General features: G+C 32.1%; 1 protein-coding gene across 1 annotated transcript; it reads left to right on the top strand.

Annotated features, from left to right (window-relative positions):
• The first annotated feature begins 1762 nt into the window (after window positions 1–1762).
• LOC122307864 (exopolygalacturonase-like) lies at window positions 1763–3687 on the top strand. The gene is made up of 4 exons (XM_043120976.1): window positions 1763–1979; window positions 2206–2514; window positions 2638–3153; window positions 3307–3687. The coding sequence occupies exons 1-4, from the start codon at window positions 1857–1859 to the stop codon at window positions 3538–3540; spliced, it is 1182 nt and encodes a 393-aa protein (XP_042976910.1). The 5' UTR covers window positions 1763–1856; the 3' UTR covers window positions 3541–3687.
• Window positions 3688–17656: the final 13969 nt, after the last annotated feature.

Below are 17656 nucleotides of genomic sequence, written 5' to 3'. Positions count from 1 at the left end.
ATCAAGTACATATTCATTGTCAACATATTAGTGGCGAGCTATCCACATTCCAACAGTAGTAGGGGAAAAACTTTCAATAGTAGTTTCCATTATCCAAAACCAACTACGATAAAGAAAACACTAACCATACCCATCAATATTCAAAGAAGTATGATTAACTAATAGGTAAGAGGATTCAAGAGAACTCACCTCGATTTTGAATCTGAATTACCTACATATATTCTCGATAATTCTGAGTTGACCATGCGCCTATGCATTCAAGCACTAATGTGTAGGGTATCCAGTGAAGGTTTTAGGGCGTGTTCAAAGATTGAAGAAACAGAACAAGATGAAGAATAAATGGCACTCAGGCGTTGTGACTTGTGGGGTTGGGATTACGATGGGGAATATCAAGCCAGGTCCTGAAATGGGGGAATGCGACTGGGAAATGGAGAAGCAGCATTAGGGTTAGGGATAGTTTCAGATTTGGGAGGAACAACGACGGGTTAGGGTTAGTGATTTCAATCCTCAAATGGGGGAGGACAGTCTTCAGATAGGGAAATAGATTTCGATGGGGGAGGAGATTTCGATGGTTTCAGTGAGATTTTGATAGGAGAGGAGATGTCAATGGCGATGGTTTCAAATGGAGGAGGAGATTTCTAGTTTCAGTCTTCAAATGGATAGAAAGCACAAGAAAGCACCATTCGATGAAGACGAAATAAGCTTCCCACTCCTCAAAACACAAAATCTCTCTTTCAAATGAAACCGGCAACACGCCGTTTCATTTTACATGTCAGCAGTGGTGCGCATTTGGGTACCCAAGTCGCTTGAAAGAAGAGTTTTTCATTAAAGATAGTCGATTTGGCATTGGCGGCCGATGTTAGGAAAACAAGAAGTACTAATGATAGGGTTGAAATATTCAATTTCAAACCCATATCAACTTTGATCTGCTAGTTTATATATATGGATTTAAAATTTTTGTTTCGTCGACGGAGGTTGTGTATATAGGATATTGGTGTAAATATTGAGTATTTCGTACGACATTTTGGTTTAGTTTGGTTTGATATATATATATATATATATATATATTATATATAGTGGAGAACACGAGCTCATCAACACCAATAAAGCTTGAAACCAATTACTTGATAATGTTTACGTAATTGTATCATTCGTGGGTGAAGTTGCATGTAAGGGGGGGAAGGAACTAGCTAGATTGAAGATCCACAACTTCATGGAAACTCCCAAAATTGAGGCCATAGAAGTCGGGTGGCAGTAGCTAGCTAGCACCCGGCTTGGTTATAATTAGGTCCAATTAAAACATGTACTATGTTGTGATCATCAATTAATTGTTTTTGCCTAGCTTTTTAACTTAGTTGGACAAAGTTTCGTGTTTTCATGGCCTAGTACTGTTCGTGTAGCTAGTAGTTAGCTAGCTTTTTTATCATTATTAATCTGTAGGTGTACGTGTCTGCAAGGCATGCACGGGGGCAAATATATATATATAGTGAAAGGTGCTAGTTAGATCGCAATTTAATTCCTATTAATTCAAATTAATTAGAGCGCCCAATTAATTGGCTAATTAATTAAAGGCTAATATATACTTGGTATATATAACACGTGGTTGGCCGTAAAATTAACTATAAATATTGCCTAAAACCATGCATGCAGACCTGATCTTGCGCGCGTACAAAAATGAAATTAGTTAGTTATAAGCTGGTACTTGTTTGGAATGGTAGTAGTGGTGAAGAGCTTCTTCTTTGCACTATAAATATTCAAACAAACAGGCCAAGCCAATTCAGACCCAGTACTAGCGCTAGCTTTCTTTTTTCAAACCCATTTTTCTTTTCAAAATCATCATAAACCATTAATTAAAAATGGGTTTGAAAATGAATCTCCCCACGATTGCTTTGTTCTTGTTGTTGGCTGCAGCATCCGCTGCCGGTGCTAACATTAATATCAGAAAGTACGGAGCCCAGGTTAATTCAGATATCACCCCGGTACGTACGTTATACCTATTATATATATATATATATATATATATATATATATATATATATATATATATATATATATATGTATATATAATGTTAATTTGCATGCGGTACGTCCGATCGATGCAATGCATTCATTCTCATCGTACTATATATAGTAATATGCATGATGGTTATATTTTCTGGCATTGCTAATTAATTAAAATAGTTTTGCGTGGTCTTTAATAATTAGGCTTTGACAAAAGCTTGGAAAGATGCGTGTCAAACACCGGGTACGAACACAGTGGTGATCCCAAAAGGGACGTACAGGTTGGGAGCAGTGCAGTTTATGGGTCCATGCAAGGGTCATATCGAGCTTCAGGTTCGAGGCATTTTATTAGCCCCAGGCGACCGAGGTTACTTCAAGTCTGGTAGTTGGGTCAATTTTCAGAGGATCGATGGCTTCACTTTGTCTGGCGGTGGAACTTTTGATGCCAAAGGCAAACACGTTTGGGGAAAAAGATCTTGTTCCGGTATTAGATACTGCGGTGACCTTCCCATTGTGAGTTTTGATCACTTCTATCTAACGTCGATCATCTGTATATAATTTCCAACATTAATTTCATCCTAATTAAGCAATTTGTCGATGGCGCTAATTAATTATCCTTTCTATTATCATGAGCAGAGCTTAAGGTTCGATTTCATCACCAATGGATTGATCAAGGACATAACATCATTGGATAGCAAACAGTTCCACATTAATTTGTTGGGCTGCAAAAACGTTTCCTTCCAACACGTAAATGTCATAGCACCCGATCATAGTCCCAACACGGATGGAATCCATATTGGGCGGTCAACTGGAATCAAGATTATTGATACAAAGATTGCAACCGGTGATGATTGTATCTCTCTTGGTGATGGCAGTGAGAATATACTTATCAAGGGAGTAACTTGCGGGCCTGGCCATGGAATCAGCGTAGGAAGTCTTGGTAAGTACAAAAATGAAGCGCCTGTAGTTGGAGTCAACGTTGTTAACTGCACATTCATAAATACACAAAATGGCGTGAGAATCAAGACCTGGCCTAACTCCTTTGCCGGGACTGCTTCTGACATGCGTTTCGAGAATCTCCTCATGAAGAATGTAAGCACCTCTATGCTCATAGATCAACTATACTGCCCATGGAATCAATGCAAAGCGCAGGTACGTACATACATTAGTATATCAACCATGTTGTGTACATCATGTGATTGACTTCATACTAATATTCAAAGTTAATGAACATAACTAATACTTTTATTGATCTGATGGTGGTCGTTGGGCCGGTATATATATTTATATATATATATATGCTAGATTCCTTCAAAGGTTAAGATCAGCAACATTAGCTTCAAGAACATACGAGGAACAGCTAGTACAAAGGATGTGGTCAAACTACTTTGTAGCAAGTCGTTTCCATGTCAAGATGTGAAGGTCACTGACATCGACATCAGATACAGTGGAAGAGACGGGCCGGCTACCTTCCAATGCGTTAATATCAAACCTACCACCAGTGGCAGACTGTATCCTCCTCCTTGCAGTTCTCACTAATTAAGTTTTTTTTTTGTTTTTCGCTGTCGTTACTTTCTTTACAACTAGTTCGATGTAATCTACACTACTCGTGATTTCTTTGAAATAAAAAATCGGGTGTACGCGTGGATCTGAGTTTCCAAATTCAATAAAAATCTTTGTACGTAATTTCTAATTAGTGCACAAATGACTACTAAAAATTAATTAAGGACTAGTACTCAATGCGCGCGCGCATGATTCCTAATGAACAGGTAAAACAATAACCATCCAAATTCCGGAACAGATCGATGCGTAATTAATTAGGTAGGAGCGGCTTACGTACCCATGCAGTTCATGAAATCATGAGATGATCAGCTATAGTATATCAATCAGAGATTATTAACAATTAAAATCAAAATTACATAAATCAAAATTAACAAGTAGTCAACCTAATTAACTTATTCTTTTCATATGAATGGATCATTATCCTTTAGATCAGTTTCTGAAATCCCTACCGTTGCTACAACGCCTGAAGCTAGCCCATGATCATGAACTGAATGATCTCATGATGATCAGTAATGTCATTTTCTAGGGAAACTCTAAAACTCTGCAGAAACTCGCAATCCAAAGCTCATCACCCTGCAATCTCATTTACTTTGAACTATTGACCATATCATATATCATGCATACACATAACCATCGTCAAAATTCATGTCGTCCGGATGATTGGATTACTACAAATGCATCATTTATTGCATAAATATCCAAACCAATTAAGTGCGCATGATCTGACAAAACGGACAGCTACATACCTCTAACTAGTGCAGCGTTGTTAAGATATATTATAAATACAATAATTTACTTTTTCCCATTATTTATTAATAAGAGGGAATCTGAACACACATACGAACTTTAAGATATATTATTAAGAGTACTGGTACCACTACAATAAAAATTAAATTAAGTGACGGATAAAACTGTCATAAGAAATGAAAAAAATATCACGAAATTCATTAGGTGACGGTTATAAACCGTCACCCCCACCGTCACAAAATGTGCATCACAAAATATATATGGTGATAATTTACTATACAAGCGTCACTAAAAATATTTTTAGTAACGATTTTTTATGTGCTATTTTAAATAACGTTCAAACATTTACTTTTCTGTGATAGTTAGAATCTGTCATAGAATATTACATTCGAATGAAAAATATAACGTTCTAACGTAAACTAGACAAATTGACATCCGAATAAGAGTAGGTAACATTTGTTGAATATAGTTCGAACGTATCATATTTATGTTCGAATGTTTATAAGTTCGAAAGTTACGTTCGAATTTAGATTCCAACGTAAAGGAAACAATGTCGGAACCTTCGAATCATAACGTTCAAATGTTCTTTCCAATGTTTAGAAACAAGAGTTCAAATGCAAGAAGTACGTTCGGAGGTTTGGAACGTTAAAAGTTTAAACATTCGAACGTAATTTTCATTTGTCGGTGTAAACGTTCAAACGTTATGTTACAATTTTGTGTGATTACGTTCGAACGTGTGTTCGAATGTGGAATATTGTTCAAACATATTTATTTACATTCGAACGTACATATCAGAAATACTAAGCTCATCCCATTAATAAGCATACCAATTGTATCATATTACATAACATATTTCACAACCAACAATATTTGTAACTGTTTTTCAAGTAGATATTAAAAATTTAATACACTAATAAAATTCATTTCTTTTTCTTTCCTCATCTACCACGATTCTGTTGCAATGACATAACAGCTTCATTTGCAGCATCATCTCTCGCTGCACTTGCTCTTGGACCTCACTACGTAATCTTTCCTCCTGGTCTCTTTATTGGTCCTGCAAACACATCTCTAAATGAGACTGTCTCTCTAAGAGAAACTCCAACTCTTGCTGTCTGGACCTTATATACTCATTCTCACATCGTGCAGCTTCTAACTCTTTGCTAAGATTATTAATTGTGAAATCGATGAGGTTGAGGAGGATGAACCGGAATGCTTGAAAGATAATTCCAAACATCTTGCCATACTAGAGTTGGGCTCGAACACTTGTATGAAAATGTCTATGTCACTAGTAGAGGATTCCCCAGAAGCTTACTGCAACTCCAACATTTTTCCCTGCAGTTTGAAAGATCAAAACACACAATAGATAACGTATTAAAATATTATAATTTCTTAATCTAATAAATTTTAATACATATTATATAATCATATTATACTATATAGTACTTATTTATATTATATTTACTACTACTATACTATAACATTAGGGATTCTTAATCTAAAGAATCTTAATGTTATTATATAATTTCAAATATAATAAATATATTGCATATATTGCACAACAAATAATCACACTATATAAATACTATAATATATAAATTCTTTAATCACATATTACACAAATAATCCACAATAATTCACAAATAATATGCTTCAAAAAAATACACACATCTAAAACATATTAATTTTAAGAATAAACATACACATAACAAGAATTTTTCATTTTAATTCATGGTACAACACAATCCTACCACAGATAAAATTGACAACAAAAATTTAACAATAGAGTTTAGTATAATATACCTTATGCTCACAATATCCTCCTCTTGCAAATCACAAGTTTTCAACAATCCACAACAAACAATCTTTCAAAAAACTCACAAAGCTAGGTAGTTAAATACATATAAAAAGAATTGACAAATATAATATAAATTGTAAATACATTTATAGTTGAAAAATTTACCTTACTTTCTCCTTTGGGAGAAAAAAATATACACAAAAAAATAAACACAAAATCTCTCCCTAACTCAATCTATCTCACTCTCACTCTAACTCTCTCACTCTAACACTCTATCTATCCTCTCTCACTCTAAGCCTCCTCTTCTTCCTCTCTCTCTCTCTCTCTAAAACTCTCTCTCCCTCTCTCTCAATTCACGCACAGGATGAAAGCAGAATGGTTCTGCTTTCCCGTGCGTGAAAGTTTTATTTTTTGCTTCTAATACAATAAACGTTTAAATGTTTTATTCTCTTGATAACGTAACTAATTTAACGTTCAAATGGTAAGTTATCTCGCCCAGATTCTGAACAATACATTCGAACGTATTTTCAATCCCGTCCACGGCGTTAATTTAACATTTGAACGTAACAACAAAACATTCGAACGTTTTAAGGTTCCAACTTAAAGCTGGAAAAATCCCGCCCATTTTTCTAATACGTTCAAACGTATAACATGTATGTTCGAACGTATTGGTACAAAAATATATATATTATTATATATAATATTATATAATTTCATGTAAACTCAATTTTCAATGATTAAATGAAAAAATAATCTTCATTAATTATATATTATATATCATTTATATATATAGTTGATATATATATTATATAATATATATATATATTCATAATATAGTAGTATATTATACTGCTATAGTCTATATATAGTATATATACTACATATACTATAGTACATATAGTAGTATATGTACTATATATATTCCATACTATACTACTATATAATACTATAGTAAATGTAGTATATATATAGTAGTATATAGTTATTATATATATTAAATATTATATATATTAATTATATTATGCGTTATTATATATTAATACTATTATACAAATAAATATGATATATGTATTAATAGTATTATATATACTACTTATATAATATATATTACATACTATATATTATATAGTATTATATTCTGCAGATCTAAATGTTTATATATTGGTATCAAATATGTAAACATTCAACTTTTTCCTCAAAATTATCATTCCTTACAAATTATACAATTAAAACAGTAGAAAAACTATTAGACTAAATAATGATTATGAATCATTACAATTATTGACAAAAGAAGCCATTAAACACCATAAGGAGCAGAAATATTCATTTATACATATTGGATTGGTACAAGTGGCTGTAAAACCACTTACCAGAAATGGACTAAATGCTTCAGTATTACTCTGTTTAAGAGATGGAAGACATTATAATTTTCATGATTCATTACTTGGCATGGTTGAATCTAGTTTATTTCAAGGTACAGTATATTTTAATTGTTATCCTAATTATTCACTTTCATTATTTGATTCTAATATTCTACATGCTTTAACATTAAATATTAAAACAAATGGCTATCATATGATGAAAGGATCGCATCCTTTAACTGTAGTATATAGGATCTATTATAAATTAATAAAAACACATTAGAGCCACAGGCTCTTATTACTAGTCCAAATGACTACACATTATTATTACAATCTAGTACACCAAATTCTAGCATACAAATTCCTAAACAAATTCATTGGAATCAGATTACTCTTCCTAATGAATGGCAATTAGAAAATATTATTCCATTACCGAATGTAGAAAATAATTCTAAAGATGATTTGGATTATATAGATCAAAATTAGGATGGAACAGTCCAAATTGCCTTTCAACCTTTTAGGAGATCATTTTCTCATTATTCTTCACCCTCCAGCTACCATACACCACGATCTACAATCAGTAGGAATAGATCACAAAATTTGATAACAGATATGCAATTACTTCTGTCTCTAGAAATAAATCACAAAATTTTGATACCAGATCTCAAAATCTAGATACTCAAATCCGGGGAGTTATTCCTGGAAATATTATTGATATACCTGTATATTCAATCAATCACTCTGATTCAGCATCCTCTTCTAATCTTTATCAGAATAAAGAACCTTCTTCTCCAACCTAAGTAGTTGGAGATGACGCCCAAATCTTTACACTAAGTAAAAAAGAATTTAAAATTAATAAAGAATATCTTAAACAAGATTATATGAAAGAAGAAAATAAACATAAAAGACTTTCATTCTTCTCTACTTTCTCAAAATTAGAAAGAGATTATATCCAAATAAAATACTATGAATATTTAGAAAATATACAGATTAATATACCTTTCTTTACATGGTTTGAAATATATAAATCAAATCAGTTGTCGACTATAAATAGGACTACTAATCAATGGGTTAAAGTAGAAAATAATCAAATTATTTATGAAGAATACCCTCCATTTGAAGCTATTAAGTATAATCAAAGAAATACACAAATATTGGCATCACCAATAAAGAGATTAACTTCTCTAGAAACTAAAAATACTGATAATATAATTCAACAAAATAATTATACTAATTTATATCTAAAAACCATGAGTAAAAAATTAGAAAGAATTGAAAACTTAATATCTCCAATTAAAACTCTTGTTAAAGAAGTTAAAGAAATTCCTTTATTCATTCCCCATGAAATACCTGCTAACTTAAAATCTAGTTTTTCTAAGACTAAAGAAGATCTACTAGAACAAATCTCTAACAAACTAGAAAAATTAAGTATTGATAATAATGCATCCACTTCAAGACAATCTCATATTAATGTATTAAGTAAGAAAAATTCACCTGATCTATCTAATTCTGAAATTAATAATATTGAAAATCAATTTAAAGAATTACAAATAAACAAAATCAAAGGAAATCATAGTAGGAAATTTTATCCTAGGGAATCTGCAAGGCATACTTCTATTACTCGTAATTAGTATCCAAGGCCTACCCCTCCGGATATACAATTCGAGGAAAGAGAACATATAGTGAGATCTGTTTTTTCACCAAATGCATTATATGAATGGAATATAGATTGATTATTTGAATATGAAATATTAAATCATTTTCAAGAAATGATTATGGTAGCTAACGTTTATAAAGCCAATAGAAGGTTAGATCATCAAGTAGCATATGTTCTAATTACAGGTTTCACTGGCCAATTAAAAGGCTGGTGGAATCATTATCTTACACAAGAACAAAGAATAAGAATATTAAGTGCTTATAAGCATGATGAAAATATACAAGAACTTAAGACAGAAGATGGTCAACCTATAGAAGATGTTGTTAATACTCTAATATTTATATTAACAAAACATTTTGTAGGTGATCATTTTCAATTCAAAGAAAGAACTAGTGATTTATTAATCAATTTAAGATGTCCTAAATTATCTGATTTTAGATAGTATAAAGATATCATGTATATAGAAGTAGGCAAGCTGCAATAGAAAAATTAGAAGATCATTGTAACTTCTTAAGATCTGAAATTAAAAGTTTAAGAAATCACCTAAGTATTCTTCCTTTATAAAAAATAAAAAATAAAAAAAGTAAAAATTCGTTGGTATAGAATTTTATCAACAGTAACCTACATAAAAGAAAACAAAGTATATTGAGAATCTTGTGATGGTAAGCCATGAAAATCCGTTGGTTAGCCCGTTCTTGCCGAGAAGGCTTTAAGGGTGGTCCCAGTGGTGTTCCCTCAATATCTTAATCTATTTATTTCTCTTTTATATAGGAAATCTTCGCATAAAATTCTGTTTCAATGAATTCTTTATTTAAACCTGAAACATCTACTATTAACACACCTTTAGAAACTGAAAATGTAAATCAAGAAGATTACAGCATAATAGACATAGAGAGAAATTTACAAGATTGGACAATTCCTAATGTACCTAAAAATCAATATATATACTATATATTTACTATAGTATAACTATAATATAATAGATAAATATATATATATTTATATATACTATATATATATATATATAACTATAGTATAATATATACTATATATTATAATATTTAATAAATTATATACTATAAAATATAATATATTTTGTTTAATAAATATTATATAAACTATACTATACTATAGTTATATATTATATAGTTATTATCTATATAATATATAATATATATTATTATATATAATATTATATATTATATATATTATAATATATCATCTACTGATATTTAATAAATTATATATATATACTATACTGTAGGTATTATATATTAGCACTATTATATATAATATATATTAATATATACGTATTAGATATAATATATATTTTATAGTTATTATAATACATAAAATATTATATATTATAATATATATATATATATAACTATATAAAAAAATATAATTTACTAAATACGTTCGAATGTCATTTGTTTAACGTTCAGACGTTTCACATTAACGTCCGCACATATAACACCATACGTTTGAATGTTTTCTAAACGTTCAAACATGTGTGTATATGTTCGAATGTTAACTGTATATAAAGTCTTCCTTGATGGCAGTGGAAGAATCATTTCGTCCAAAAACTATTCGAACGTCGTTCTCTCCGCCACGCACCCCGCCGCAACTGCCGTCATATGCCAACGCAACCGTCACTAAAAGGTAATGTGCCCTCCCCGTCTCATATAGACTTTCAGTTTTATCGGTGGGTTTCAAAAATTCAAAACCCAACCAAGGCCAGATTTTCTTCTTGACTTTCCGACCACCATTGGTTGTTAAACGGTAAACAACCACCGTAGAAACATTCCCCATAGCCTATAGAGTAGTTTATGGTTTCTTTTTGCTTCAAAACGTACGTTTTGACGTTTTGAAGCTTTCAAAAATGGCTGACTCAGCCATTCTATCTTGTAACGTTTGAACGTTATAAAGAAACGTTTGAACGTGTGACGTTATAGTTTTTTTACATCCGAACATTACGTTGTAATGTGCAAACGTAAATTTAAAATTCAAACATTTTTATCCAACGTTTTTAGAGGACGTTGGCTAAAAACGTTGGATAAAACGTTTGAACGTAAACCGTTCATATTCTTCCATTAGCAAATACGTCTGAACTTGTGACATTTGAAACTCATTACGTCTGAACGTTACATCTTAACGTTCGGACGTAATAAAGCGAATTTATTATATGTACTGTCGAACGTTTAAAGATGATGTTGGATAATACGTTCGCATGTAAATAAAATATACGAACGTATATAAGACGTTTGGATCAGATTTACATTTGAATTTTATCTGAATACATTCGAATGTTTGTTCGAAGTTACATTTGGACGTAAATTTGTTATATTAGTTTGACTATCATCATCCGAATGTTAATGGTTTACATTCGACTATCTTAATGTACGCTCAAATGTGCAATCATTGTACATTCGGACATAATTTGATTCTAATTATCATAATTTTATAGTTCGAACGTCAATTGAGTAACGTTCGAACGTATCTCCATTTAATTTAATTTATATTTTCTCGTCTTATTATTATTATTTTGGATATTTAAATAGTGAAATTTTTTAATATATTTACTGTTGAAATTATGTAAATTTATAATGATAATATTTTAATTGTGTATAATCCATATATGTCGTAATATGTCTATATATGTAAATTTAGGAATTTTTGTATATATTTTAACTTGTATTTTGTTTTTCTCAAGATATGACTCACTTTATGACAACTAGGAAACGAGGGAGGGATGGAGGCAATCCGGACATTGCTCGGCTGGGGGCACGAACTGTTATGGGTGAACGATAAATTCTTATTAATCAATTCGATGAGCTCAACTGGGAGCAGAAGACGCTCAGAGACGTCTTCATTACGAGCGGCCGGGGCCTAATTTGCACATTGAGGGAAAAGATTTACCCCTCAATGGTTCGGGAGTTTTACATTGGGATAGCCACCATGCCTAACGATGCATCATTCTATACCCTCACTGTATGCGATGTACAGTTTGAGTTCTTAACGGATGTTATCGCCGAGTTACTCCAGATTCCGCAGATATTGCTTGAGGCAACAGCTGCTCAAGTTGGTGACACAGCAGCTGCTCAAGTTGGTGACACAGCAGCTGCATTTACTCCTGGTACCTTTGAGACAGATCCAGCCACTTCTGCTTCATCTACGGGCCCTGTTGACACTATGCCTAGTGAATAGGGAGATCGGCCCTCGGGCGAGGATATTGCTCCTGAGATTGGTGATGATGAGCGGGATCAAGATTTCTACATCCTCACTGGCACAGACTGCACGAAGCTGGATAGGCCGAACTCCTTCAGCCAGAATCAACTGTTGCCTTTCTTTCGCATGTTACAAATTTTTGTCGCAACAAATGTAGACCTTGTGGCACATAAGACCACATTCAGTCGGGCTCGCGCATAGTTCCTTATTCACTTGGCACGTGGAGATCCCATTGACTTGCCATTCGTTATATTTGAGCGTTACAAGGCCAGCATTATTACAATGGATAATCTCCTGTACGTAGTCATCATCAGCCGCTTATTACTAGCCCAGGGAATGCCACTCCAAGTGGAGGAGATGATGCTAAACCAGATGAGCCCCATCGACATGACCACACACCGTCAAAGCATTGCACAAGGGAGAGGCTCAGCTCGACGTCATGCTGCTCCTATCCGAGTCTGGGGCAGATGTTGCTCCCCCGTCTGTGAGTACTAGTTAGCAGCTGGCGACTGCATCTGCAGGGGATGTGCGACCTGCTTGGGTTGATGCAGTGATGACAAATATGAAGGTGCATATAGACTAACAGATCGATAGACAGATTGCACATATAGATCAATATGTTGCACATCTTGCACATCATGTAGATGTGCTAAATAATAAGGTTGAGACATTGACTGAGGAGTTTCGATCTTTTGTAAACAACAGTTCTGAATGTCATTTGTAAAAATTAATCATATTTTATTTTCTATTTTCGACATATGTAATGGACAATATTATTTAATGTATGTATTGTTCAAACGTATTTATACTCTCAATTTTCTTTAATATTATGCAACCTTAATATTAAACAAATATATATTATGATTAATTTTTTGCAAATGAACATATAACGTTCGAACTTTACAACTATACGTTCGAACTTTGGCGCTAATAATTGTTACATTCACACATAATTACATATAACATTTGAACGTTGACGCTAAAAAATTTTACGTTCATATGTAAATATACATAACTTTCGAACGTTAAGGTGACGTACAAACAAATTAACTAAAACGTTCAAACTTTAAAAATTTCTTCCCAACATTTAGTGACAGTTTCCACAAACCGTCACAGAAAAAGACTTTTAGTGACAGTTTAAAGACTGTCACTATCTTCAATCCGTCACTAAAAACTATATTTGTTGTAGTGTACAAAGCATGCGCACTCCTATATATATATATATTCTACTTTCATCCAACTTTATGAATGTGATGCTTTACATCACTTTTGAATTATTTATTAATTTTTTTAAAAAAGAAATTTGCAAGATAATGAGCAATCACACATTATCGTAGTTTGTTAGAAAATTGAAGAACAAAAATACGTGTTAGTGTTTTCACAAAAAGGTGACAATCCTATTAGGTTGTTTATCTCATAGGTTGATGATGGAGAGAGGAATTGCAAGTATTCAAATTGTGCACAAATTGTCTCTATTTATAGTTGCCTTGTTGGTAAAAGGCACAACCATTTGACTAAATTAAAACGTTGTGTTACTTGACACTTCTTCAACCAATACATCCATGGGAACCATCACCATAGAGAGGGCGTAAATTCAAATACTACATTGTTTGGTGTGATTGCCATCTCTTAAATCTACATCTCCCACTTGACTACACACTAATGCTAATAAAGGTTATAACACTCTAAGGACAAATTGTCCATTCACGTTAGGAATAGAGGTTTTTGATGTAGTTGCTTGTTGTTGTCTTTTTCTTTTTTTTCATCAAGATTGGGTTGGTGTTAAGTGTACCTTAGTTCAAGATCAAAAAGAATGCATTGGATGAATGCCCTTTGGGGTATACTACCCAACGACGACAGAAGAGGTGCCCCCATTGGTTGTTGGGTTTGACCAACTACTTGTTGAGCTTGACTCACCACTTGTTGGGCTTGATTGTTCAAATGAACCATACGTTCTGTCAAATTGGCAACTCCCACTTCTTTTTCTTCTAATCGCCTCAATAGTTGTGCTAGCTCTTCCTTTATGGTGTATGAATCCATAGTTGAGTATTTTACCTAGGTGCTTTTCAAGTTCTCCACAACTCAACTCTTATGTGCAAATCCTGCAGATTGGTGTCAAAGCATGACAAGCCTTTATGTGTATACATTTTCATCATTACCTTATCTGACTTTTACTATATGTGCTCTCATTGACTACATATCAAGGGTGACTTCACTTCACTAAATCTTTAGTGAACAACATCAATTCTCTGTGACTAAATAAATATTCATTCTACAATTGACAACTTTGATTGAATACATTACGCATGTATCGACCTGCACTATATTTTTATTAAGTAATTCCTCTAAATTAATTCCTGAGGTTTTTCTTAATCATCTTACCAACGACTTGAAAAATGATCAACCCTTTACTTAAGTAATTAAACTTCATTTCACTATATCTTTTGTGAACGACATCCATTCTCCATTAGTTTTGAATAAACATTCATATCACAATTGTCTACTCTAGCCAATTACATAACACAACACATGTATCGACATGTGCTGAATTTTTATTAGATACTTCCCCTAAGATCATTCATGAGGTTTTTCTTAATCACCTTATCAACAACTTTACCAACGATCAACCTTTTACTTGGGTAATCAACATGCACTAAACTTTTATTAATTACTTTCTTTGACTTCATTCCTAAGACTTTCCTTAATTACCTTATTAGTGACTTTACAAATGATTAACCATTTACTTTGGATAATGCCTCATAACTCCATTTATCTAGTCATCCTCAAAAATTCCCAAGTTATACATGTTGACCCTGAGGTTACTTTATCTAGATATTTTTCAACCCCATTATGATAAGATGTTCTATAAATAAATACATTGGTCATTGTATCTGATGCATCTCAGTCGAGGAAAATAAATTAGCATTGACTTCACCGGCCTATTTCCACTAGATCTAAAATATAGTGATAATGCACATCAATATATTTTCCTTTGGAAATCTGTGTTCTAATTTTTATTAACGAGATAATAGACTTATTATCATACAACATATTGACTAGTTATGCGGATATACCCAAACTTAACCTTTTATATAGCATTTCATCCACACCACATTACTCACTACAGTGCTACAAACAATATACTATGCTTCCATTGTGGACTTAGCAACACAATCTTATTTCTTACTCAACCAAGAAACTGTTGTTTCACCAAATAGAAACATATGTCCACTTGTAAATTTTTCATCATCTACATCACTTCCAAAATCAGCATCATCATAGCTGATTAATTCAAAATCACTGATTTCAAAGCACAATTTCATATTTATTGTACCTAGATCACTGATTCCAAATCCATTTTCCATATTTTCATATGACTTTGGTATTGTTAATATATATATATATATATATATATATATATGTATATAAGGTCTTTTTATGAGTTAGAAGAAAAGTTATATGTCTCTTCGAGGCTCGAAAATTCCTTCCATTTACTTTTTCAATCATTGAGAGATCAATACTTTTCTTTGGTGAAATTAATAACAAACCTTAATATCAACAATAAAAATACAAAAATAATAGATTCATTTTCAAATAAGTAGAATAATGTGAGTACTGCCTTGGTCAAGTTTATTCTCTCTTTCAAGGAGTTTCTTGTGATTTTTAGAGAAGAAAAAATGTTCTATAAATATTTGGCACAAAACCAGAAGCATAATAGCTTTTGAACGAATCAAATTGGGCTTAAAATAACTCAAAAAGAACAAAAATGCCAAAATTGGTTCGAACTAGTTCAAAAAATTGATTCAAATAGCTTAGATTGAGCTATTTGAACATCTGAAGTGTCCCTGGCACTCTACCATGTCGACGGCGAGGGACTCTGGCAAACAACCAAAAAAGTTTCTGAAGAATTTTTGGAAGTTTCACGCAGCCTCTTCGACTGTGATTTGGACTTCTCTAATTCCTCTTGAAGTGTCTTCGATACCACTATTAAAAAATGAACAAAAATAGTTGTTTGTATTTTTGCAAAATAGTGATAGTCTCATTAGGGTATTTGCCCCATAGATTGATGATGGATATAGGAATTGCAAGCACTTGAATTGTATACAAATGTGGTCTATATTTATAGACCCCAAGGCACTAGTTGGCAAATGGCACAAATTAGCAACTGGCACAACCGTTTGACTTAATCAAATGGTTGAGTCAGTTGACACTTCCTCAATCAACACCTTATAAGAACCATCTTCATAGAGAAGGTGTAAATCCAAAGGGTACACTATTTGGTGTGTGATCATAACCTATCAAATCTACATAATTGGATAATAGTAGGATGGTAGTGTACTTTACAAAATTTTCCATATCATAAATTTAATAATGTACCTCTTTTTATTAAGGTAAACTTTTTTAACAAGTGATAATTTCATTGAAAGAACTTTGATTCTATCCTGATCACTTTTCTCACCTTGGTTCCTTAAATGGAAAGTACCCACATTTTATTTTTGGCCTTTGATTATAACTCATACTCTTTATTCTAAATTTGTATCATGCTTGAATTATAAAACAATCCTAGGGGTGTAACTGGTTAGGTTCAGTTCGATTTTGGACAAATTTTAGAACTAAACTAGTATACACTGATTTTAAAAATTTAAGAATCGAGATGGGTGGATTCATCACCAAAATAGGAACTTTCAATTTTTCCAGTTTTAGTCCGATCAAGTCCAGTTTTTCGGTTTACCATTTACACGTGTGGCACTCTATATAAGTTTAATATTATAATTTTTTTAATACTAAATTTAATTGTCAAAAATTAGTTCTTATTATTAGCAATTACTAAGTTATTAATATTCAATTATACAAGTATAGTATAAGTAGTGTCTAACTTATTAGTGAGATTAATAAACTTGAATAATAATATTAAAATAGTGTAATTAGTTTCTAATTATAATAGTGTAAGTCATGTCTAACTTACATAAAATGCTATATTAATTTTATGTTATAAGATTAATGGATGTGAATAATAAGATTAGAATTTCATGTTATGTTAATTAGTAATATATAAAATAATATAAAAAATTAAAATTACTTATACTAGTTTGGTTCGGTTTAAACCAATTTTCAAAATATAAAGATCAATACCACACACACCGCATCGGTTACAAACTAGACCACCAGTGTGGTTCGGTTCAACTGATTTTTCGATTTTCTTTTACAATCCTAAACAATACCAACCATGATATATTAAAATTAAAATGTTTTGAATTTTGCTACCTCATGTGTGCTCGGGCCATTTAACAATTCAGAATTTAT

Source organism: Carya illinoinensis, chromosome 4, assembly GCF_018687715.1.
Source record: "Carya illinoinensis cultivar Pawnee chromosome 4, C.illinoinensisPawnee_v1, whole genome shotgun sequence".
Taxonomy (NCBI): domain Eukaryota; kingdom Viridiplantae; phylum Streptophyta; class Magnoliopsida; order Fagales; family Juglandaceae; genus Carya; species Carya illinoinensis.
This window is presented reverse-complemented; position numbering and strand designations above follow the sequence as displayed.

Bases quoted from the DNA above. Each gene is read 5' to 3' on its own strand.
- LOC122307864 (XM_043120976.1), top strand. From the start codon at position 1,857: ATGGGTTTGAAAATGAATCTCCCCACGATTGCTTTGTTCTTGTTGTTG. The intron at 1,980-2,205 runs GTACGTACGTTA...TTTAATAATTAG, and splicing joins TTAATTCAGATATCACCCCG to GCTTTGACAAAAGCTTGGAA. The intron at 3,154-3,306 runs GTACGTACATAC...TATATATGCTAG, and splicing joins GGAATCAATGCAAAGCGCAG to ATTCCTTCAAAGGTTAAGAT.